This window comes from Lingula anatina, chromosome 10 (genome assembly GCF_051362555.1).
Source record: "Lingula anatina isolate TDL-2025a chromosome 10, LinAna3.0, whole genome shotgun sequence".
In the NCBI taxonomy this organism is placed as follows: Eukaryota; Metazoa; Brachiopoda; class Lingulata; order Lingulida; family Lingulidae; genus Lingula; species Lingula anatina.
This window is the reverse complement of record NC_141776.1, coordinates 6,846,114-6,872,944: the sequence shown is the minus strand read 5'-3', so window position 1 is coordinate 6,872,944 and position 26,831 is coordinate 6,846,114. Positions and strand designations below refer to the sequence as shown.

General features: G+C 37.1%; 1 protein-coding gene across 1 annotated transcript in view; it reads right to left on the bottom strand.

The window, feature by feature from the left end:
• Positions 1 to 19,705, bottom strand: part of LOC106170986 (uncharacterized) — a 78,410-nt gene extending 58,705 nt beyond the window's left edge. Inside the window, exon 1 of the mRNA XM_013551058.2 lies at positions 17,782 to 19,705. Coding sequence (XP_013406512.2) covers positions 17,782 to 19,412 — 1,631 coding nt within the window. The 5' untranslated portion in view covers positions 19,413 to 19,705. The remainder of the gene's footprint in view (positions 1 to 17,781) is intronic.
• Positions 19,706 to 26,831: the final 7,126 nt, after the last annotated feature.

The following is a 26,831-nucleotide window of genomic DNA, read 5'->3' as shown; positions in this document are numbered from 1 at the left end:
TGCTTTGTGTTATTATGATTACGGCTTGATCAGACAACATGGTACATGATATCATTGGCTCGATATTGATGCACGTGTGAAATGATCTATTTTCAGCAGTGCATTGCCCAATCCCGGAATCAATATTTTGCCTCCCCTGAAATTTGTCCTCGATTCCTCAGTCGCTGCACTCAAAGGCAAATCAAACAGAGATAACAACACGTATGAACAATGAAATGAAGTGTGTCATTGGCTTAAAACTGATGCATGTGCGAAGCGCTCTTTTGATTTAGAGGGGGAACTGCCGAATCTTGGAAATCAATATTTTCCTCCCTGGAATCTTGCCCTGAGTAAACCAGATAGTGCACTGAAGCACAAACTGGGCAGAGATGATAGCCAATCTGAACTCCAGACAAACTTCTATGCTACATATAAATATTCAACATAAAGTTTCCTAAAAGAGATAGAGGCTACCCCTCCATGACTTTCCTGTCCACCTGTAGTTCCTTCTAGTGTCTTCAAGTTCTGTCTATAACAGCTTCAAGTCCTGTCTTTCACCTATCAACCAGCCATAAAAGAGTTCATCCCACTGATACAGCTACGGATCTCCCTGCATGTTCACTACGGGCTATCTCGTGCACGGGTTACATCTGCACGTGAGGTACTTTTGCTTTTCCCAGCGAGAGACCAGTTACCTACAAGCCACAGGCCGTGATACGTCGATAGATCAGTCTTGTTATTCTCCTGTGCTAATCTTAGTCTCGCTGCTATTCACCAGTCAATGGTTATATTTATTTCTCTTCCCTTACTGCTTACGTTGCCAGTCACGCTCTGTGGTGGGAAAATATATTGGGGTTATACACGGTGATAGACGGTTTGATTTCAAATTGCATAAATTATCATCATCATTCGTTTATCTTTTTTTTTTTTTGTTATCAAATCTGTTATTTTGCACAAATTCTTTTTTTTTTTAGTATAAGAATGATAGTCTGTAAACTATTCTTTATTTCCAAATTGAAACAGCTTTAGTCCAGTGCGTATTAAGATTCCTCTTCAATTTATTACATTTTACTTATTCATCATTGTTTTTACCAAATCTCTCCCTCCCTTTTCTGCTGTAATTCAATTCCACTACTCTGAATAAGAAATCTAGAAAAAAAATATTGGCTACCTTGAAGTGAGGTATCTCAGTCACAGTACAACTCCCTCCCCCCCCCCCCCTCCTCCAAAAAAAAAAATCCCATACTAATGTTCACACCCTGCCGTGAGCTGGCTGCCTGAAAATTTATACTCACACAAGTCCTCACCTTCTTCTCCTGTTCTCCTGTTCTCCCTGTCAGACAAGATGGAGAACTCAACTCTGATGCACCGACTACCTGTACAACACCTGACGTCAGACCACCAGCCCTGCGTCTTAAACATGTACTTTATGTTTGGTTTTGGATCCACTCTCTGTTCAATCTCTTGTCACCCTATATCATGTTATCCTTCCTATGCTGCAACATCTACCCCCCAAAATCTGTCTATTTGTATGACAAGGCACACTTCCCTGTTAGCCGGTTTTTCAAAGGCACTATATATATGTCCTAATGTAGTTTTTAGCTTTAGCTATTATTAGTTCCTGCTCTAGTAAGTAGAAAGGGTAACCAGGTGTAGGACGGATCCTTGTCTATAATGATATTGAGAAGAAGTCTCAGTAAGCAGCCACCAGGGGGAATTCATCCTTGCTGAAGTTGAGTTAATTCATGAGCAACTCTGGATACGAAACTGATATTTTCTTCAAAGATCAGCAAACAGACGGCAAGATTCAATCAACCAGTTCAGGGATCCTCAGATAACAAGAAAACTCAAGTCAAAATGTGACAGTTTCTTTCCATTCTGAATATCTTTTGGTTGTGATGTTCAGTAAGAGGAAGTGCTTCAGCTCCTTTAAGTGGTTAATATGTATTCTCTGATAAAACAAGTGCTTGAGTTCTTTCTTCCAAGTCCTAACACCTTCACCTAAAATTGTGATTTTTCAAGACTTTCTTATGAACCTTCAATGGGCAGGGATGAGATTACCAATTAGTGATTAAGTCTGAAAATATGGCGCGAGTTCCACGGGTCCCTTTGCATCGATCCCAACATATGATATTTTTGGCTCCCCAAAAGTCGGAAATCTGCCGATAGTCAGAAAAATCTCATAACTGAGCAATGCATGGACGAAAACTCCTCTCCATTAAGTACAAATGTACTCTCAGTCTGATAAATTATTCCTATATGATAGTCCTAGTACCATATAGTCTAGAAATGATCATGAGCAATAAATAACTTTTATTAGCTCTTTAAGCACTTTCTGGGCCAATATCCTCTGGTAGAGTTGCACCAATATATGTGAGAGATCACTTCACCCAGATATTACTGTAAAAATCCAGCGATGTGTAACAAATGGTGAGTATAATTTAACATCCTAAACTTGGCACATCACGTCTGTCCCATAAACATTTGCTCAAGACGTATTCAAGCTCCTTCTGCTTGAAAAGTATATTCCAGGGGTAGCTTGCATGGAGTCCTCACGCAATTATCGACATTTGGCAGACTTCCTTGCCAAAGCTGCTTAATCCAGCACTGATTAAGAAAAAAAAATAAAGAATTTTCCGTCTCTTGTTGTACAATTACCTACAGAGATTACGTCAGAAGTGATTACAGCACTACACGTGCAGTGAAAAAAAAAAGCAATGAGTCAGTAATAGAATCAAGATTCCCCAAGTAATCCTTTAGTGAAATATTGACATTTTCCGACAAGAACATCCTCTCAGAAGTGAGCACAAGAAAGAAATCTCATGAAACTACTGTTGTTCAGAATATCATTCTTTATTACGTTGCAACATAACCAGGAAATAATAACACAAAAAATTACCATCCTTGCTTTCTCATCTTCCAAAGAAATAGCCTTTAAATAGAGCACAGAGCATCAGCTGAGAAAATTTACCCAATCCTAAGCAGATCTCTTCCCTCCTACGCACCTCTTATCTTACGATAATTAACAAAAGCCTCCTTATCCTAAACCAGTTTACACAAGGCCATATTGTCTCCTTTTTTTCTTTTTGTCTTTAGTGTAACAAGCAGCAAATGATTTCCCCTAAGAACGATTCAAAATAAAATGGCTTGAAAAGGTGATCACTTTGCTAAATATATTCAATTTTCTAATGGCTTTTCTTTTTTATTTGTTCAAATATTTATTTATTTCATTTCATTTTCCCACTCTGAAAACTCATTTTTAAAGACAAATATTCTGCTAATCACTCAAAAAATAACTATTCTTACACAACTGAGGGCCTACTTGAAGTGAAAGAAAAATCAGCCAAGCAAATCTAAGTCATTTTCCTGTAGATAGAAATTTCACAAAAACAGACTTCCACGTTCCCAAGGGGACCACTTAGTATTTAAGACACATTTTGTTCCAACAAAAACAACTCCACCCAACCATATTAAATCTCTAGTGATGTTCCATTAGGTCCACTTCTTTCCCAACAATTCCAGGTCAAGTATGTAAAATTATGCAATGGTTAGTTATATATATGTAAAGTGTCATTCATTTGTACATCATTTACGTGGGAATTGAGGTTTTAACATCCATCAGCAACTAAACACCAGTGACATGATGCAGATACACACATACACACACACACACGAACACACATGGGCGCACGTATGCACATAGACACACAGACATGTGCACCCTAAATCTCTTCTCCCTTCTCTCACTTCTTTCCTCTCACAAATCTCCTCCCTCCCTTCCTTTTTACCACCATCCCCATGACCTCTTTTTCTTTCTATCTGAATTTCCCTTCATTATGCTAGTCTTTAAACTAACAGCTATGAAAAAGCAGGTAACTAAACACACAGACCTTTACTTCTTCATTTAATGATGTACATAAGTACCCATCAAGCCTAACATAACAATGCACTTATCATTACCACAACCATGCACATTCTTTGAACCAAATGTAAACCCACCAACAACCCCTTTTAAATTACACATCAAGACTGTTGCCTCCACCTGAAACATATGAACATGTATTTTGAGTGTTACAGCATCTTGCCATTGATACTGCATGTCATACATCTATTAAATTTGTATGGGGACAATATACACAGTTGGTATCCATTTTTTTATTAGTATTTTGCTTTCCGGATCTGCCCAAAGGACTTTTCTAAATGGATCTTCCTTGAAACTGATTATAAATGTTGCCATTTTGCTCTGTGAAGCAAGATATTAAACAAAAACATATGTTTGATTAATTATAACATACACGGCATAAATATGTTTCCCAAGAGAATCGTATATCTTCAAATAATGATTTCACAGACCATCAAAGAACAGCTTCCTATGACAACATAGTTTTTTTTTTTTTTTCAAGTTTGGTGGCTCATGTATGGAATACTACATGGTATTTCACTTGAACAGTGACAGTTGCAACAGGACCCGCCTACACACACACGCACGCACGCACGCGCGCGCGCGAATAAAATTTGCCTATATGACAAATATTTGACCATTATTTATTATTCATTTATATTTACATTTGGCTAGTGCTGGCTTCAAAAATCCTCAAACTTAGCCCCTCCTCTCTAACACAAACCATCCTGCCTAACCTAATCCACTAAATAGATTACGTACCACAGCCCAGCTGAGCATTCAGCCCAAGCCATTCTTATAAAACTCATCTCTGACTTGGAAAGCCAAATAAAAACATGTTTTTCTCACTTACAACACAGGGTCGTGTGAGGGGAATGGAGGTAATCATGTCCATCTTTTTAGATAACAGGGCACACAAAGATCCAGGACCTGGTGTTGATAAATAAGTGGCCGTCTTGGACTATTTTTATCCACTGGCTGTAGAGATTGCAGAGTGGTGGAGAGAATAATTATCTGAAGTGTTTGTAAACCAGTGTGCCCCCCCCCCCCCCCCCCCCCCCCACTCATCCTTTCATAACAAATAAATCAAAGGTCTTTTGGGTTGAAAATGAAATACGGCAGACAGACAAGACATTCATATTTTCAAAAATGAACATATTCTTATTTTTCATCACAATAATTAATGTTAGGTGCCCATCACTATGTTTGTGGTTATAATCCTTATAATTATTTAACACTCCAAAATTACATGAAAACATCTAGTATGCAGTTTTTTTGTGGGTTTTTAATTTAGTTTTTTCTAAACTAGAGTAAGCAATATGCAGCAAAGTCACACATTGCAAATTGGAAAAAAATGTGTACAACAATACATCACCATTTATATTTCTTATGTTTGGTTAATTTTGATAAACTGCTAAAGAAATTGCTTTAATATAATTTCCATTAACTATATCTTTCTCAGACAGAGCTAAAAGTTATCAACCCCAATGAGCAAAAATTCCCCTATCATCTACTTTGTAAATGTAGGTTACGCAAAACTTCCTTTCAATTAGCCTCATCAAAGAAACTCAGCTTCTCAAAGATTCCTAGTTTTCCTAGAAATGCACGTCTCTGGCACCAGCCTCACTTTCACTGCCAGAAATATGGCAGCGAGACAAGTCGCGCCCCATAACTTTCAACTTTATAAGCTAAAACTGTGTGGCAACCTGCCAAGCGCCCAATATCCACGTTCCATGCCACCTGATCAATAAAGGTAAAAACAAATCGAATCAAAACCAAAATGTCAGAATGCAATTGGTATTATGTCTGGTTTCATTCCAGGTGGAACTTGCTCAAGTACAAATTAAAGGCAAGGTGTCATTTTTTTCAAAAAAAAAAATAAACACTTTTCTTAAAATTGAATCTATCCATCAGGAAAGCTGACAATGAAAAATTACTAACTAATTCCTAGGATTTTTTCCCTGAATGCCAGGATTATTGGTAACGGTAGGTAACTTTGTAAATTTCCTGGCATCCTGGCCTGATTAAAAGCATGCCGCAAGTGTTTTCGCTGATTATTACATATATCTGAGATCAGCATGTTAAAATTGTTTTTACCCGCAACTACAATCTTCATCACCTGGAAGACAGGAAATGTCTTATTTCAGTTTCGTCCTTTTTTTGATTACCCAAATTTACCCCCATCAGGGCAAACTTATGGAAAAAGAAGAAATTACCTGGAGCCTAAGAATTTAAAGAGCGAAATATTGGATGCTTTGGAAAAGGTATGCTGCCTCCAGCATATTAAATACTTGTTTTCGAAAAAGAATTTTTTTCACTGTTAAATAATTTTTTCTCATTTTATATTGTCTGAGGTCCAAAGGAACAAAAACACTGAGATGATTTCCATTTGTTACTTGGATCCAACTGGCATCTCTTAGTTGCAACCTATACAAAAGCATAGGCAAGGTTAAGTACCACCTGAGGAGAATTCTGAGGAGAGAAATAACATGTTACGATGTGTGAAAGGAAATTCCCACAATGGCCATGCCTTGAAAAAAGGCATACACACATACACGCACAAATACGTGCATAGACACAAATACAGCCTGATAAAAATCTACACCAAGGACTGCATCCACATAAACTCAGACGCTAAAAATAAAGTTCTTGGAAAAGGGAAAAATTTCTGTCGTAGGTCAGATTCGTTTCACAGACAGTTGTTGGCAGAAAAAAATCCCCAGTTATGTGACTCACAACACAGTTTTCTGCCCATCTATCTGTCTGACATAGCTGTTGTCTGTGCCCTGGTTACAATTACAGGACATAGGTAAATATAAACTACCTTCTTGATAGTCCATGTGTATTCTTATATTTCTGTACCACATCTATCAGACAGCATACAGTGAATAACGTACTACTCCATCTCTTCAAGCTCTTCACACACAGACATATGCTAGTCACCCCTGACTGTTTTCTGGTATTTTTTCACTGTTAACTACATAATCAATGGTAATTCTAAGTGAAAATCTATAAATGATAATACACATATATTATCTATTTATTCATCAAGTTATTTATTTATTCTTTATCTAATATTTATTTACTGTTTTACTTCTATTCATTTGCATTGACAAAAAATATAATGGTGCACATATACTGTTACATTGCTATCAGATTTTGAAATAAAGTAAAAATCCAAACAGCATTTTCACTGATGCAATCACTTATTGTAAACAACACAGGCTCTAGTACATCTGGAGATGCATAAAACATGTTTTTTAATTCAGGATGACTCAAAATAAAACCATCACTGATGCATTGTTAATGATGTATTTCAATTATTTTTCCTTTCATCTTTTTTCCAATTAGCAGTGAGGAAGTCAGTGTCAGTAAAAAGAAACTTCTTTTTCATGCTTGCCATGTTATCTGTAAGTTTGTGTTATCAACTCTTTCTCTCTTTTTTCTTTTTTTAAATTTAATTTAATTTTATTTTATTGGGGGGGGGGGGGGGGATGGCGATAGGTTGCTTATGTAACCAATTCTTGAAGGACCCAGATTAGACAGTCCAATCTAACCAAATTGTGTTAGTTGTGTACTGAAATCACATTCAGTTCTAAATTTACAGACTCCTGAAACCTAAGTAACTTCCAGCAACTGTTGCCAGATGGCAGCACATGAGTAGTCTGTGAATAACTTTCGATGGGGTTCATTTTTTACTGATGTTTTTTAGCAAAAGAGGGCAGCACCTCACAGAGCCTCTGCCAAGAATGCCACCAGATGTCAGCATCATACAACAGCAAATAAGAAGCAGTAGGTAACAATAATAAAAGCTCCTAAGAAAAATTTACGAACAATGCTCTTTGGCTTTGACCTTGCTTTCGAAATATATCTTTTAACTTTTATATTTATGATCTGATAACTTCAAATAAATTTGTATAACTCAGATGTGACACCTGAACATTATTGGTGAACTAATAATACAAACTAAACGTCAGCTTCATCTACTACATAATCAGCAATTATTTTCAAAATGATAATGGCTATATCTTATCCCAATACAAAATCACTGATGTCCACATTCTAAAGCACTGTATTAGTTACACTGAATTAACTATGAGTAGTATGTAGATTGGGCATTTTTGAAGGTGGGGGGGGGGGGGGGGGGGGGGGGGGTTAAATCCCATTCAGGAGAGGGGAATATTAAGTATCCTTTTCTGGGAGTAAACTACCTACTGTTAAATTATAACTAAGGCCTAATGTGTGTGTGTGTGTGTGTGTGTGTGTGTGTGAGAAAGAGAGAGAGAGAGACAGAGAGAGAGAGAGAGAGAGAGTTAATACATAAGCAAACAATTATAGCAGAGGAGTCATGATAAAAAGCAAGTTATTTGTTTTGCCTAACTAAATGGCTACAACCCAAATTTCTTTTTGTCAATTTGTAAATTTGGTTCATCTGCTTATTTAACTTAAAATAACCAGGCACAAAACAGTAGAAGTCAGTCTTCAGTATTTGAGTGAGAGATCTTGATCACTCTTACCTTAAAAGCCTTTTCCGTTTTTTGACCATGAACTGGACAAGCCTGAACACCTGCTGGACATCACAACTCTGGACACACAAAATGACCACATTAGTATTGTCACTGCAGGGCTGCACTGTATTGTTATTGTACCGAGACATACTGTTACTGTATTGTGACATTGTTGACGCTGCCATGCTGCCAGTATCCCGGTTTGAAACAGAAGTACTCTACTGATGACGTTGATGATGCCACTGTCATGTGCGTGGCAGTAATTACAGACTGTATTTTTATCACAATTTCATAATCTGCAAATGCTGATTAAAAGTCTGGGCTGAATTTAATGGTATTTCACTGTGGTGTTCTTATCCCATCACAACCGATACTGATAGTTGTAGGAGTGTCCACTTTTTTCGATATCGAAATCACTTCTGAAGTCAAATATTTATAAGGTATATATCGTCCCTCGTTCTAGTGCCCATTTCTACTGTAATGTCCATATTTAATAACAGATGTATACTCTTGTTATAGTATCCACTTTTTCCAGTGCACTTGCTTCAGTAGATGATGCAAAGTCAAAACACCAGAAAAAAATCTCTAAGTAAACTTAATTTTACAAAACTACAGTCTGTCCCCTGTTCTGTTATCTATGGTATCCACTCTACCATGAAATAAAATTTCAGCAGGTTCTTAACGTCATTATCGCCTTTGGTAATGCTAGGAAGACAATTCCCATTGTCATAGTCATTATGTCTAAAAATATTCCAATCCGAATGTAGTTCACATCTTTTACCACTTAGCCATGTCAATTAGTGCATAACTTGATAATGTCAAGATGCTCGACGTCCAGGGAAGCAAAGTTGGTACCATTCCTCGTGGACCACTTTTCATGTGTGTGAGTGAATAGACACAATTTCTTTTACTTTTTAACATTTAGAACGGCTCTAGATGACCCTTGGTGACTGTAAGTGCCCATTGGTCAGTAAATAAAAAATGTGAGAGTTGGGGCTCATATAGCAAAAATGACAGCATCACTATCCATGGTACATGGTACATGGTATTTTGTACACTACAGAATGACCAGTATAGTTGCATAAAGTTCGAAAGTAAAATGTATGAGAATGGCAATAAAATAATAATGACATTGGCTTGTAATGATCAACACCAGCCCCTTAATAAGTTGAAATTATTTCATTTCCACCTGACTTTTACAAAAATGGTACAATTTTGCATGCAGTCTGAAAATTACATATTTTCTTTTAAAAAAACCTGATATGGATAATATTCTGATTGTGCTGGATGTGACGATTGCATTAGTTGAGACAAAGCCATCCATGGATCAGTGCCCATTGTTTTATGGCAAGGCCCTGCATAGGGATACAGAATGTGAAATATGATGGATGATTGATCACCTATCCTGCTCATGCTCATGAACCGTGGAGAAAAATGAGACAAAATTTCACAGGCCAACATGCAAATCCCACATTTGTGCTCCTTTTAGAGAACACGTGTTCCTCCACCTGCTTTCCACAAAAGGTACAGGGTATCCAAAATTTACCAGTCAATTCTAATGTGGACTAACATGATACCGAATCATAATACCAGCATGGCAAAGTTTGGTCCAAGTATATACTTTTCCACATCAAATTCTAATACTAGTTTTTCAGTCAAAATCTGTTTAAAATGTCTCTAATCATCAGATATTTGGACCCTTTCTTTTTAAGCACCCTGTAGCGTCTACACGTTTTGCCCCACGCTGGAAATTCCAGACGGCCAAAATGTGCATGTATCATATTATTGTCAACAAAAAGAAGGAAAACATCTCAATGATAAATGGATCTGAAAAGAATGCAGAATAAAATTCTTTAAATTTTTCCTGATTTTATAACTTAGGCTTCGTTCACATGGAAAGACTATTTTCTAAAAATCTGTTTTTTATTTGCAGTATATCTTGTGATCACGGTCTGTGCGTAATTACGGCAGCAAGAGCCAGTTACTTCCAAAGCTGTAATTAATTCTTGGCTGTGCTCGGAGGAGATTCTGATACCTTGACGCATGCGTAGTAGGAAGTTAGAAAGTTAATGGCGGTTGCTGTTCCTTTGAAAAATGTGTTTGTCGATTTTGTGAAACAACAAGACGAAGAAGATGAAGAAGCTATACACACGACAGATACGAGTGCAACTGTCATGATCCAATGGCAAGCGATGCGGCAACGGAGGATGAGATTTTATAGAATGCGAGCACAGCCGAGAATTAATTACAGCTTTGTATAAGTAACTGGCTCGCGCTGCCAGTAATTACGCCGCGGGATATTCAGGGCATCATAAGATACTGCCAATAGAAAATAGATTTTTAGAAAATAGACTTTCCATGTGAACAAAGCCTTACACTCATGATTTTGATTTATTTTTTTCCTTGTGTATGTGTGTGTGGGGGGGGGGGAGGAGGGGAGGAAGTGCTCAAAGTTATTATTATTATTATTATTATTATATTAATAGGCTCTTAAAATGCCCTTCTTGTAATGTAATTACATCTTACAAATCTCTGAAATCATTTGTCTGTCATGTTGCGCAACTGAAAAAATAAGTGGATGAAATTAAATAGGTTGTTTGCCAATATATATGAAATTTACTTGAAAATACCCTGCACAAAGCTATATATTTGACATCGACATAACTTAATTCAAGGACCCATGCACTCATTTTAACACCTAGCTGAATCCTATAATGTGTATCCTGTCATCAAAGAGTATAAATTTCAAAACATTTGTGCATGACCTGTCTATCACCTTCAAAACTACCAGATGGCAGGTGGAATTTTATTTCCATTGAAAAGATGGTGCAATCAGTGAGTGATATTATATATATATATATATATATATATATATATATATATATATATATATATATATATATATATATATATATTCTTTTCTTCAAAGCAACAGATTTTTTATGATTGATATTCACTATGTGGTTTAATTAAAATTTCATATATACAGTAATACTTGCATCCCTTTCATAATAATGCTACTACAGGAATTTCAAAAATAAATTAAGAGATCCTTTTCGAATTTAACACACACACACACACACACACACACACACAATCCCCATCAACAAAATCAATGATGAAAATCACCATAGCATCATGACCTATAACTCAGTCTATCACATGGCAAAGTATTATTATTTACGTAATCAGAGAGGGTTCCAATAATAACACATTTTTTGGCACAGAATCAGGTCAAAATGATTCTGAACCCAAAACTCTGGAGGCCCATACACTTGCACTGCTGATTATCTTATCGCAATTTGATAACAGTTCATTACTCCCTGTTTGAAAGTCTACTAAGCAAAAGCTTAAAGCCAATGATTTCTTTTATTAAAGCAAAGCCTCTTATTCCTCATCCAGAACAGTGTCCAGTGTTAGTGGAGGGGGGAGCTAATTTGTGCCCCTTCCCCAATCTGTTTTTAAGGCCACTTTCAGAACAGTGGACTAACTAGTCGGAGGTTCAAATATGGCCGACCCACTTGAATACTTCCCCACAGGCAATCTATTCAGCGTCTATTAGTGGATTAGACAGCAAGCTTTGTAGTATGTCGCCATATTTGACCCTCAGACTAGTTAGTCCACTGTTCTGAATGCGGCCTTAAACACAGATTGGCGGAGGAGCAAAAATTACCTCCCACCTCCAATTACAGATCCCCCTTATTAGTAATGAAAATAAATAAATAAATAAATAATAAATAAATAAACAGAAACCAGTTTCCAGTAAAGATTGATACTCAGGGTGTTATAAACTTGGCTACTTGACCTTTCTTTACTTTGGGGCAAAAATGTCAATTTTCACAGGTGACCAGGCACATCATTTACTTTCTTTGACCAGTAAATCTGTGCAATTAGTGGTAGCATTTTAATGCATATCTACTAAGTAGAAATATATCTTATGCAGGGATTTTCTTAAATTGTTTTATTTTCATTCATTAATTCATCTTCTTATTTATTTTATTTATTATTATTTTTTTTTTGGGGGGGGGGGGAGTGTTCGCGGCAAAATAACACTTTCTATTTTGTTGCTAAAATCTATGAGTAGAAACTAAGCTTAAAATATGTATTTCTAATGTTCTTTTATTAACTAACTTTTTTATTCATTTATTCAATATAACTTATTAAATAATTTATATATTCCTAACTTACTGTTATTTATTTATTTATTTATTTATTTATTTATTTATTTATTTATTTATTTTGGTCAGAGGATTTCTAACAAAATAATGCTGCAATATTTGCCCCTCTACATTCCAATCATCCCATTAACTCCACTTCCAAGCATTCAGAACAGCCATAACCATGCCTCACATTCTCACTAATTCCACCTATTCCTGCCATTATTTACTGGCTCCCATATATCACAAAACACAGTTCTATCTACAAGTTTGTGAGATGAGACATAAAACTTGTCCCTGGGAGGTGAAGTATGCTGTATTGATTATCATAAGGCCAAGAATGCCTACAATCATTTCAGGCTTTAATATTCATGTTTTATATCCACTTTCAGCTGACATACTTGTACCTTAATTCCATAGCCAATGGCCATTTTTTTTATTCCTTTAAAGTTTAGTCTTACTGGCAAAACAACATAAAGACCCCTCCCCGTACCTCTTCAGATAATCAGTATCTAACCCAGAGGCGGATTTAGGCCGTCTTCTGGGTCTTCTGGAAGAAGATCAGATTTTCAAGTTTACATTGACAGGTATCTATTTTTTTCTGTCGGAAGACGGTCAAAAATGGAGGATGGTAACAAAGATAATTTGGAAGACTGTCAGAAAATATCTTTGGATCCGCCCCTGTAATCCATTCCATACAAAGAAGACTTGGTTACTATGTTATTTAACCTTTACCTTCAGTATCACTTTGATAGATGCCCCCCCCTCCCCCCCCCCCCCCTTCCCCGCCCCAACCACACACAAACAGACACCATTCCATGTTCCAAACTGGTACTTTTTGGCAGTATGTCACTTTGACATTAGACCTGTTTACAAGGATACATATAAATGTAAACACTTCAAACATAGTACAGTTTTAGTCACTAACCTAAATGACCCTTTGAACAGCAGATATAAATCAACAAATACCTGCAGGCAGCAAAGGTGAGGCTTGGATGGAATTTGCAGACAAATACTGACCATGTTAGAATTGCTACTGCATGTTATTTAACATGATCTTGTATCAATAAAGGTATATTATAGCCTTCCCTTTTCACCTTTATTTGGACAAGCTGCCCAGCAAGGCGTCAGTGAATAATGTCAGATTTATTTTATTTTCAATAACATATATAGGTAAATCATTTTGAGTGGTAAACAGACAAATTCATATACTGGCATAATAAGACCAGCTAATTATATATCAAAGTCTGCAAGTTAAATATCTTTTTTAAAAGGTTAAATATCTACCTATTTGCAGTTTCCAAATGAAAAAATTTAAATTATCAGAATTCCATCACTTTTATTTTTTAAAAATCCTAAGCTTGGTGGACTGGCTATGATCTAATATTTACATATCAGACAACATACAAAAAAAAAAAAATGATTATCTGTCATTTCTTGGAAAATACTGCCCCCTGGTGTATAACATGATAACTATGAAGATGAATTTTACAAAATTCCAGCATGGAAGCAGCATAAATCACATGATCACAAAAAGGAAACTCCTTTGAGTGTTACATTTCCCTTTGAGTGCATATGAAAAGTTCAGTAGGTGAAAGAATGTACTCGCAGACATCATGACATATCTCTCTGACTCGATCACAACTTCACAGACGCTATTCTCATAAAATCGATCCTTATTTCTCATCAACTGTTTGCACCATTTCACAGTTCACTGAAGAGAATTGCGTCAATGAATGATAATTGTTTGCTCATCAAGGACCCCTTTGCCAAAAAAAGAGAAAATGAAAAAATAAAAAGAACTACAAGCTTTTAAACAGAAATTTCTGCTTTCTATATGCAGTAAGATTGATCACCTTTAGTTATATGCAAAATGTACATTCTAACACTAAGCCAACTAACTTTTTTAAAACATCTAAATGAACATTTTAGGCATTAATAACAAAACATTTTTGGGAAGCTACTCGTTCTTTCTGTTTTGAATTCACAACAAACATTAATTTCTAACAAAGCTCACTATCCTGACCCACACACTTATAATTAGCAATCAAGTGGTCTACTTCCTGCAGTTAGTGTTAAAGAAGACTTTATTCAAACAATGCTAGATGTAACCTATGTAGACCTCCATCATGAACAGGGATTACCTTTTCATCAGCATTATTTTATCCATATATGTCCATTTGCCTCTGTTTATTAGATAACAAATTACCTCAAAAATTGCCCACAAATAGTTTCTATGGGTATGTGACCAAAAAACACTTTTTGTGGAAGGTGCTGGTTTTTCATGACTTAGACACTACCACAAATTCTTGTTCAAGTACAGCCAACATGACATACATAAGAAAACTATGCAGTGGTCTGTTGATACCAGCATGTTGAATTCAACAGAGTTCAACAGAGCTTACAATAACTCATATTTCCACTTTAAAAGTAAAGAAACGAAACCCATTAATGTGGCTTAGTCCTTTTTAGCTGCCTCAACTGGGGTCATATAAGCACCACAGATATTTTAAGTTCTGCTTCAACCCATGGATTTTTCCTACTTCATGTAAAATCTAACAGGCATTGCAGATTCGATGTGGGACAGCTTTATTTTTAAATAAGGGATCATTTACTTGTACATTGCAGAGATCTAGAGATGAAAAGCTAGCGATCATTAGATCTGAGGATCGTGGTACTTAACTGAAAAATGCAGGAAAATAATTCAAAATTCTGGTAAGTACCAGCACACTGTAATACATAAACCAAGCTGATCCTAGCATCAGGCACAAACTATTCAAGTCTTTGGTAATGCTCCCACTGCTTTCCTTGTCTAATAAATTACACAGTAAGACTAGATCAAGTTCTAGCCAAGAATCTTCTCAATTTGAGCCTTAGCTTGCACCAGAAGCGAGGAATCAACAGCAGACCACAAAACAGCTTTGCAAAGATACATCCTTGTAAGATGACATAAGTGAGGACTTCATGCCATATTCTACTGCAATCCGCACCTTACAGAATGTAAGACATACATGCTCAATTTAACTCAATGTGAATCACTACAGAACTGAGGTACTTTTTTTCTTATTTCAAGATATTTTTTTTTATTTCCCACTCCTGCATGATGAACTAACTACACAACATTATGTAACACACAGGTCTAATACCATCATATATGTCTTTCTTTTTAAAACAGCTACAGATTTTTGGGGAAAAAATAAAAAAGACAAAGATTTTTTGCTCTGTTTTATGGTCATTTCAGCTTTTGCGACTATCTTTATTAACAACACTCAATATGAAGATAAAAACTGAATTTGGGGTCCACTGATCAGAGACCTGTTTTATTTCTATTTAAAAAACAATCAGGACCTTAAAAACTAACCAGACCACAAAGTGTCAAAATTTAGCTTCAGATCTTTGGCTTCACACGCCTACAAAACTCTGACCTTACATTTAAAAAAACACCACCATAATCTTCATTCATTTACCAAAAGACATTCTTCCAAAGAATACCATTTTTTATTCATAATACTTGCACTCTGCAAGTGCATGCCTGCACATCATATTTGACAGACATACATATGTACTCTACACCTGCCTATACCCATGTGCATTCAGACATGTACTATACACCTGTAGTGTTCACCTGCCAATGCATTAAACACTGTACACATGAGAATCCAGACAGGCAGGCATACAAATGAATGCAAAGTGTATAGTCACCAAAAATCAGATAGGGACAGACTTCTGCAAACTGATATATACATATCAATGCATAAACATATATATACATGAATAAAAAAACAGAAGGGCAATGGACAGAGAGACAGGCAGGAAGACAGAATGATAAACCTACAGACAGATAGACAAAATTATTGACAATAGGGCCAAAGGGGAGACAGGCAGACCTACACACAGACAGACTATACTAGTACATTTCCTCACATACATACATTCATACATACACATGTACAGCCACCATCACACATATGTACATGCACAAGACTTCATTGATCACAGACACATATACAGCTGTGACCCCATTCACACATCCTTTACTTATTTATTCATTACAGACAATGTGTAGGATTCTGTTAACTCGGTTATATGTAACATTCTCAAACCACTGCTGATACTGTAATTGCACTTTCTGCTGAAAAAAAGGATTGTTTGAACCTGAAATATTGATGATAATGAGGAATGGAATTTACTGGGCAATTAAAAGGAGGATACCTTGGTTCACTTTCGGATAAAATTTCTTTTAGTCAAATAAGCAAATAATTTCACATGGAATCAAAATGGAATTAACTTTAAAATTGATAAAAAAGGTTATAATCTGGTTTATCCTGGAACAGAATCTGAAAAGTAAGTTAATTAAGGTCATATTAAATTTTATAACTTTTAATTATCAATGAGAATTTTGACTTAAAAAAAATCTTCCTCAACTAAATTAAAATATATATGTTACATTTAAGCATTAGACTGAAATTTACCCTGAACTAAAGTGACCCAAGGACATATACTGTATCTCCTGCAAATAAATACAAAACACAGGAGAGATGCAACAGTGAAATACACACACTAGAATACATCATACTTCATAATACACATTCCTGTGTGTATTTACATATACATGTAACCATCAAATTAACAAAATCAACACACAATTCACATTCCAGAGGGAGACGTAGGTTTCAGACACTAATCTCCCTAGCTGTTGGGATTAAGGGAAATAAGCTCCTATTCTGTTTATTCACATAGCTGGGCATGTTAAATAGGATATATGTGGCAGTTACGATGCAGGATGTATCAATGCATTGTATCACGTTGTAATCTGTTCTTTTTTTAGTATGTTGGCCTTAAATATATATTGCAGCATAAAAAGCCTGCAAATGGGTTAAAGTAACATTTTGTCTGCTATTTGTTACTTAACGAAATGGCACCAACATGAGCAATTAAGCTCTCAGTGTGCTGTAGAAGTATCAGAATAAGAATGTGAAAGTATAAGTAAAGGAAGTGGTGCCTCTGTGTGTGTGTGTGTGTGTGTGTGTGTGTGTGTGTGTGTGTCTGTGTGTGTGTGTACGCACGCGCGCGCACACGTATTTGTGTTCATGTGTATATGTGTGTCTGTACACCCACATGTGTGCTCGGGGGGGGGGGGAGGGGAGAAGCTGAGATTTCTAACATAATGTTCTTCTTTCTCTGGTATTAAAAAATGTGAGAAGAAACACAAGCAAGCACATGAGCAACGACCTACCTTTCATCGCCTTCTTCGCCTTTGGTCTCAGTGCTGCCTGCCAGTGGACCGATGGCCGTCCCCATAACCTCTAACAATGGTGGCGTCAGCACTGCTGCCGTCTGTGCTGCCGTTTCTTTTACATCAATACTCAGCTGATTCCCATCCATGTCAGTGGCAGGGGTGCCGTCGAGAGGGTACCCAGCATTCCCTGTCATCATGGCTGGCACCATCTGCTGTAAGTCGTCCGAGTCCTGGGTCCCTTGCGCCTGGGATGAGGGTTGGCGTGGAGCCGAAGGGTCCGAGCCTGGCAAGGAGGGTTGCTTGGGTGGGATCCCCTGGGGCAACAAGCCCTCTGTCCCTGGGGGTAGTTGCTGTTGTTGTTGCGGTTGTGGGGGTGGCTGTTGTACACCAGCTTGGGATGCTGAACCACCGGTGGCACCTGGCTGTTGTTGTTGTTGTTGCTGCTGTGGCTGTTGTTGCTGTTGTAACATTTGGCCTGCTGCTGCTGCTGCTGCATTCTGTTGCTGTTGCTGACTACTGCTGACGGGTTGTTGTTGTTGTGACTGTGAAGCTACCTGGCCACTCGGGCCTTGTGACTGGTGATAATGCTGTTGCTGCTGTTGTCCTTGTTGTTGCTGTTGTTTTTGCTGTTGTTGCGATGATGGACCTCCACCCGGACCTCCACCGACTGGGATAAAATTGCTATTCTGTGTGCCTAATACTGGTTGATTTGACTGAGCATAGCCGCCTCCTTCGGCAGCCTGTACCTGTGGCATTGATAGGTGCAAAGACGCAATGGGAGGCTGAGGATAGTCCGTACTTGGCACAGTTTGAGTCATGGCCCCATTCTGTCCTCCAATACTGTGACTGTTCATACTGAGGGGCAATGCACCAGTTTCATTAGTAACCGAGTGCTCCTCCCCCATCCCGTACACTGGCTGTGGGACTACAATAACATTGTGATGCTCAGTCTGTAATATAACAGGCACCATCATTTCCATACTATTGGGAGGACTTTTGATTGGGCTGAGGGGGTTGAAGGGATTTTTGGTTGGGTCATCAACACCTGGGATATAATGCACGGAGCTTGCAGCACTTGAGTTACCGGACCCAGTCCCGGATCCCTCTCCTACCCCGTCCATTTTCTCCACTACTGGAGGGTCGAGAAAATCGAAGCAAGACCACCTGCCCCTGCAAAATGGCTCTTTGCTGGCAATTTTCACCACTTTGAATCTTGAGGCAGTCTCCTTGTTCTCACCCTCAATTTCTAACTGCTGATCTGTAGTGGTTTCCTCATCAGAGGATTCATTCCCATCATGAATCTCAGTTACTTTGGAACTATCCAATAATTCTGAACTCAGATCCTCAGTGTGACTTTCCTCTAGCTCGTCTATAGAATCAGCATCACCCTCATTGATTGTGTCATTTGCCTGGCGATTTGACTTGGCTATTTTAACACTGGTAATCTGGAAAGAGCTCCTCTTTTTATTCCCAATGGTGCCCTTCTCTCCGCCCTCCTCACTGGGTACGACTTCCTCCGACCCTACTTGAGGCACTCCAACGTGATTTTCAGTAGGTTTTACAACGCCACTACCTGGTTCTGATGTAGAACCAGATACCAGAAGGTCTGAATTATTCTGGGTAGCCATTTTTACTGGTAACCAAATTGAACCAAGCTCAACAGACACAACTTGCACTGACTGCGAGACTTGCTGCTGAAGAAAATTAGTCACGTTCTCGCTGTTTTCAAAGTCCAAACGTAATACTACAGTACCTTTGTAGCTCAACCCACCTCCATATCAGCATACCTGTCCAATTCTGACCGGAATTTTGTCTCACGCTGTTAAGAACAGCTCTAATTGATAAAATACCACATCCTCTGAGAGATCTCTCTGTCACAACTCTCAATATGGCGGACATGAGCAATGAGGGATTATGGGACTGACCTATTTACGTCACTTCTAGCAGACAACTTTTGCTTTCTCGCAAATGTGGTTATCTAAACAATAAGTTAGTGAAATACCGTGCTTGCTGCATACCAGATCTAGCATTTACGATGCCCACCTTTGTTGTTTGAAGATGATAATTTCGGATGTTGCACCAAAACACACCGTGAGACACAAAGAGTCTACCTGTAGGCCTACTCCTGTATATTGTAATCAGGTACTCGCAGGCCACCTAGGCTTAGTAGGCGAGGTGAGGCGCAGCATTTGATGTGAAAAATTGCCTTATAAACATATATTTGTTTTGAAAATTAACTTTTTATCCTCACGAGTTGTAAACTGAAAAAAGCACACGGTTAATCATTTTGTAGCCCAGTACTAGAAATCATTTCTGAAAATTTGTTTTTTATTTATTTTTTATTTTTCTTCTTTTTTTTTTTCAAAGCCTAGATCTTCTTTGCCAAAAACCGTTCTCATCTCAAACTTCATCTGAATCATGTATGAATGAAAACACGTAGCCCACGCGTGTCCTAATAGACACTATTTATGTCAACACTGCTGGAGAGGACAAGTAAACATATCCCCGATGGCAAATAATGATATATGACTTCCAATAGTCAGCGAGCACTGATAACAAAGGAGCAACATTGCCTTACAAAGCAGGACAAGGGATAACATCGAGGGGGACATGGGGGCCAAAAATAAAATAGAACTGATAATTAAATATAAATGATATAACCATAAATACAAAAACGTTACAGGTCCGGTAGACTAATTGTGAAAACATATTTTAACAGCTAAATTTCAGGTTGAGGCCCAAAGCTGTAGTAGGGGTAGAGGGAGGGGGGGGGGGTTTCAAATGATCACCCCTCTTTTTGCCGGCCACGCGAAAGGACCCCTCTGGGCAAAAAGTGAACGACGGTTTTATGGTAAAAGGGAGAAAAAGGACCCCGCCCCTTTTGAAATTACTGGCTACGGGCCTGGGGTTGTTCGGTGTGTGTTTGTGATTGTGTGTGTAGCCTATATCAATTTTAATTTGAGGGCACGGTGGGGGTGGAGTGGAAATGTCAAATTTAAAGGGCAATTACATAGTATAAAACATCGACAACAAGTTTTTTTTTTCAAGTTTCAATTGCGAAATTCCTCCTGCACTTATCAAACCAATACCTTTTTCCATTTAAATAAATAAATAGGTATGAAAAAATCGAATTTCCTCAAATATAAGGTCCAATTTTTAAAATGCCCGAGGTTCATCTGTACGAAAACAAATTAGCCTAAATAAATAATAATACAGACACCAAGGGAAGGTTAAGGATGGGTATGGGAATAATTTTAAAAAAAATGAAGAGGAATTAATTATTAGAATCTTTTTCTACACATAACTACCTGTTTGATTATGCAAAAAAAATGACTACTGAAGTAGAAAGAAAAGAAAGTTAGAAAAATTACTTGCAAAATATTCTGTTCCAATTCCAAGCCCCCGTGTGTTAAAAGAAGATCATCCACGTGAATTTATGTCGATAATAGTCGAGAATCTCTTTCTTTTTTTCTTTCAGTAACAACAGTTGATTGACGTTATAGCATAGGCTACAACTCCTGGAATTGCCATATTCCTGCAAAATATTTTCTTTCTCTTTCGAAACAAAAATTACTGTTTGAAAATGTTTCTAAAATAGGCCTATTAATTGAATATTGCAGTTTTATCTAGAAACAATGCTCTCGATTTCTGTTGTTTCATGTTTTCACGATTCAGGTGACAGTCGTGGCTTTATCTAATGAATGGTGTTCAACTGAATTCTCACAGATGAATTTAAACACTATTCTCTAAGCATAAATCTGCCGTTTCCAGTCACTTTTTAAGTAACGGGCAGAGGCATGCATATAGTTTAAAAAAAAATGAAAATTAACTTTTATTCAGCCATTAGAGATGCGTTAAGCTGGGAAACCCTTTTTAAAATCTTATGCTTCTAAAAGTTAATTCTAAAAAAAAAGAGAGAGATTTTTTCCAGTAATAACTTGGGTTAGAAATAGAATCTACTGACAGAAATACAAATGAAAAATCTCCATGATATTTAAAAAAATTGCTCGTTTCTATGCGTTGCCTCGAGCGAAGCGTGGGCACCAGCGACGTAGACAACACGTAAAGCGTCATGACGTTGAAAACGCTGGTATTTTCAGTTCACCGCATCACGTACAGTGTAGTGTAATTTTAGGACACAACACATGAGACGATTGTGTTAAATCTCTGTGTCTTATTGACATTTCGACTTCTTGCTATTGCGATGAAGAAGACCTAACTGCAGGTACGTCGATTGTTTCAGTTGAGTCTGCGGCGATGTGTCATATCTGCACCGTTCTCATCACGACGCAATGTGTCTTTGAAAACTTCGAAGATTCATATCAAATCACCGTATAGATCTTAAGAAGTAAACAAGTTATAACACTGGTGCATCTTTGAAGATCTACATTAAAGATGTAATATGTCATCCAAGCTTTTGGACCCTAGGCCTTCTTCGGGGATTTAAAAAAAAATATAGTGAAAATCAAACTCCTAGGATGCGTGACGCATCACCGACGGATTATCTAGGATAACACTGCTGAAGCACGGGCGGCTTTTGGCTGCAGTCATTCTCATGGCCAATTTGTCCATCCTTTCATTGTTTGGATTTTGGACCTTTCTTTTATTGGCATACAACGATGCCCACAGCTACTGCCATGTGAACTTATTGTCACCGTCCAAAACCAACGTGTGCTGCGCCCCCGTTGGACGACTTGGACGGGACGAATCCCTCAAATACAGCAAGTTTGATTTTGATACTCAGATCATAAAACAGGCTGGCTAGAACTTCAGCAGATCGTTACAGACGCGTTTTTCCACCCTGACTTTAAGATGTATAGGCATACCCCAATCCTGGTAGGCCTACACGTACTGTGTGACAGAGAGTTTTTATTTCGACAAAGTGAATCAGAGAAGCTACGGGACACGGACTAGAAGTTCAATAAAATCAATACATCTCCCCTGTCCACTTGCCGCTGCCGGGATGGCTACCAAGCCTTGATTTTGTAGGCCCTTTTTTAATTCTCTTATTCAACGATTGTCTTAATGCTAGATCTTCAATGTTTAAACACTGAAGATCTCCAAAAGCAAATTCCTCTCCGACTTTTGGCAGTCTATCGTACGACTCCAGCCTACTACTATACCAGACTACTATATAAATAGGCCTAAAAATTTTTTAAAAATGTGCTCAAAGACACCAACTGAAAAGGAGTCATGCAGTTATGGGATTTCACCGTGGATGTACAAGTTAATGTAATGTTAATAGACAAGAGCCATGGTCCTTCGGAGCTTGGAACATCACATGTAAAACTTGAACGATCCAAACTAGAAGGGTGATTAGATGTCAATACAAGACAGTCTTCTTCATAACGAGTGAGCACAATGCCATTGCTCAAAGGATTAGTATGGCATAATATAACTTTTCTTGAGAGTTATAAAATATATATGATTTTATTTATTTATTTATTTATTTATTTTATTATCCTTTTGGATGGTTGGTAAAGAATCTCATTCTCCTATTATCTTATTGTTCTTGCTGACATAAATTCACACATGAGGTTTGGTGATTTTTATTCACTTCTTGCCCCGCCCAATTTCACGGGTGTGGATCTCCAGGGTGCAGCAATATATATATAGATAGATAGATAGATAGATAGATAGACAAGAAAGCGAACAAAGTTAATCTGTTCTCTCCATTTTAATTTGTCCCTACCGCTGTTTCGGCCCGGAGGCCTCGTCAGGGGCGCAAACAGAACAAAAGCTTTTGTGACTTGTTTGGTACACAATATTGCTAGACAAAAATTCCCCTCGCAAAGAACACTTGTTTTGAAATCTACAATTTCATTTTTTTATCTTGAGAACTTACTGATATATTTTTTAGTATTTTCTTATTATGGCCCTGAATAATCTGCCACATGCTCTTCATACAACTGTAACTAACTATGACCAATATTCGTTTTAACGTTTTTTAAGTAAGGTGGGTTGAACCAAATAACTCTTCTGTTGCGTCTTCTCTTTTCACTGGAGTGAGAATGGCTTAATTTAATGCCACTGCTCACCGACCTTCCATTGTATCCCGCCGTTTCAAGCGCCGCCCTGTACACATTTGCAAACCTTTCTGCTATGACCCCGCTAGATGAAAGTATATAAATTTATTTAGTCTAATTTTCTTTTACATAAAAACACCAATCCGCTGTCATCTTGAAATACGTTCATATACATATGAAAAGTTTGAAGAGCTGTCAATGTTGAAGGGAGCATTTATACATTAATTAATAAGACACCTCTACTCTGACTCTGTCTGAGTTTCACAGATGTATCCTATGGGTAATGTGTCTGAGGCATGTTTTTTTTTTTTAATGGATCTTCATTTGTATATAATGTGGAATCTCCAGACATCTGCCTTCATCTTGAAATATTTTTATAATGTATACATATATATGCCAACCATTTAGTACCTTTACCTGCGTCTGAAGCAAGACGTGACAAGATTGACAAATCCCATCTAACGGGAAGCCCAGTTAAATGTATAGTTTAAAAAAATCAATTTCTTTTGTATGCATATATATATTGAAAGTAAAAGTGTTTTTCCTGTACGAGTATATATATATGTGACAAAAAGAAATAAAAAAATGGCAGTTATTTTACCCCGACCGGTTTCATTGCATCTTCAGGGGTTTTTTGAAAGAGAGTCAGTTACTCGCGGTACAGAAAATATATTTTAAAAGTCTAAAAGTCAAAGCAAGTCACATAGTGATTGGAATGGTTAATTTAATTATTCGTCGTAAATGTTTTCGCCTCTTTCAGGCTCGTCAGACAATAAACAAAATTATATAGCATAAATAAAGCATTGCATCTTCGGGATGGACATTTAAGTCGGATTATCTGAAAGTAATCTAGTGAGACTCCCCGCGGGGATAAATCGATCTAAAATCTATGGGAATAGAGCCCTAGTTATAATCAAATTTGAACTATATACATCAAAAATGTTTTGATAAAGGATGGACCAGTTTTCCACCAATTTATTTAAAAGATTCAATTGATGTTGTCATAGAATTGCATAAAATTAAAGACGAATACGCTGTTCAAGCTGTTCATACATGTGACTTTTATTCTACTTTTAGGCCAAGAGGTAAGCAATAGTATATATGACAGATGTAAGACAAAGAGTAAAGAAAACAAAGCCAAGTATGGTGAAATTTTCCAACATGTTATCACAATATTAAACATACTCTAGATGTTAAGAAATTTCTCTTATGTTCTGTGTAAAATATGAGTGAAATTTAGTCATATCTTTCCAATTGCTAGTATGCTTGAATGACATATAACTCCAAATATTAAGCAATAGGTTTGACTCACAGTATTTGGTACAATGCAACTTAACTAGATAAACTAAATTAATTAGTACACTAAGTGCACAGAATGAAGAAACTACTTGATAACCCTCCACTTTAATTAATAATTTAATGTCAACTATACACAGTCTAAATATAAGATAACATTTCTATTTTAAATGCAAGAATAAAGTTATGTTTTAGTATTTTAAATACCAGTATACTAATAACCCATGCTTGCAGAAATATATATAGTAGGTGCTGTATTGCCTTGGGCAAGAGAAACATAGAGGTTGCAGTAGTCAATTAGTGTAACCATCATCTGCCTCGTAACACGGACCACTGTTTTCTGGGACTCTAACATTCAACAGTTTGACACACTTTTCAAATATATATATACATACATACATGTTTATACTCTAAATACTTAATATAGAGAGTTTAAAAGTTTGAAAATAAAGTCAACTGCACAAGTTCATACAACAGAAAAATAAAGAAAAAGAATAGACTTTTGATCCCAATTGCAGCTGTTTCAACAAAATCTTCAGGGTATAAACACACATATATAAATATATCTTATCATACCTTATAATTCAATACATGTGAATAAACATCAACTTACTTATGTTTCAATTTCTTTTACTGCTTGCTATTCTACATAAATTTGAAGACATTTATTGCATAATAATAAAATAATATGTTTATCTCTTAATTATGTTTCTCCATCAGATCCTGCATTATAACCATTGCTGTTTCATTATATTGCAGAATTGAAATGGAAGAGAATTTAACTAACCACTGGACCATTCAAGCAGGAGACGGATGTGACAAGCTGGACTTGACCTTGTTTTACTTTGCAACTTATTGTCCAGCAGAAAGAATTTACATAAAAGGAAAGTTTAATTGGTTCTTCTTTACCACACTCCACATGCATCTTGGTAACATTTACATAAGATGACACTATGCTTGGAAATGTTTTAATTGGTCCCCCAATTCAGACTGGGTGTAGAATGCATAATTTAAGTTGCATATTCTATTTTTTATGTACAGACACTATAATGCCTGTACTTATATGATTCTGCCCGCTTTGTTGGGACAGGGGCTGTTGGTCATGCACATTCCTTAATTTGACTTAACAACTGAAAAGCAATGCTGTCATTTAGCTGTACATGGTAAATCAAAATGTAACCTTGAATTTGACATTTCACTTTCTTAATACAGTGAAATGGCTTCTTTGAGTGTTTGCAATTTCTCCCAAAAGAGAATATTTTCTCAGTTATTTCTGACTCTAAGTTATTTCTGATTTTGCACTGTCCCATGACTGTTGAAAGGGGGGGATACCTATAACAGCTCTTTCATGTCCATGTGGATTGCTACTGTATGCCCTCATTGAAATTTTGATCTACATCATCATTTTCTAATTTATGCCAGGAATGGTGGTACACCCCCAGCATCTTGCACAGGGTGCTGCTATGCTTATAGTGCTCAGGCTAGTGGATATCCTGGCATGTTTTCAGGGTGCAGATCTACGTACTGCTCTGTTTCCTCATCTACTACCTGTATAAGCAATGGTATGTTTTCGGGGTGCAGGTCTATGTACTGCTCTGTTTCCTCATCTACTACCTGTATAGGCAATGGTAAATTTTCGGGGTGCAGATCTACGTACTGCTCTGTTTCCTCATCTACTACCTGTATAGGCAATGGTAAATTTTCGGGGTGCAGATCTACGTACTG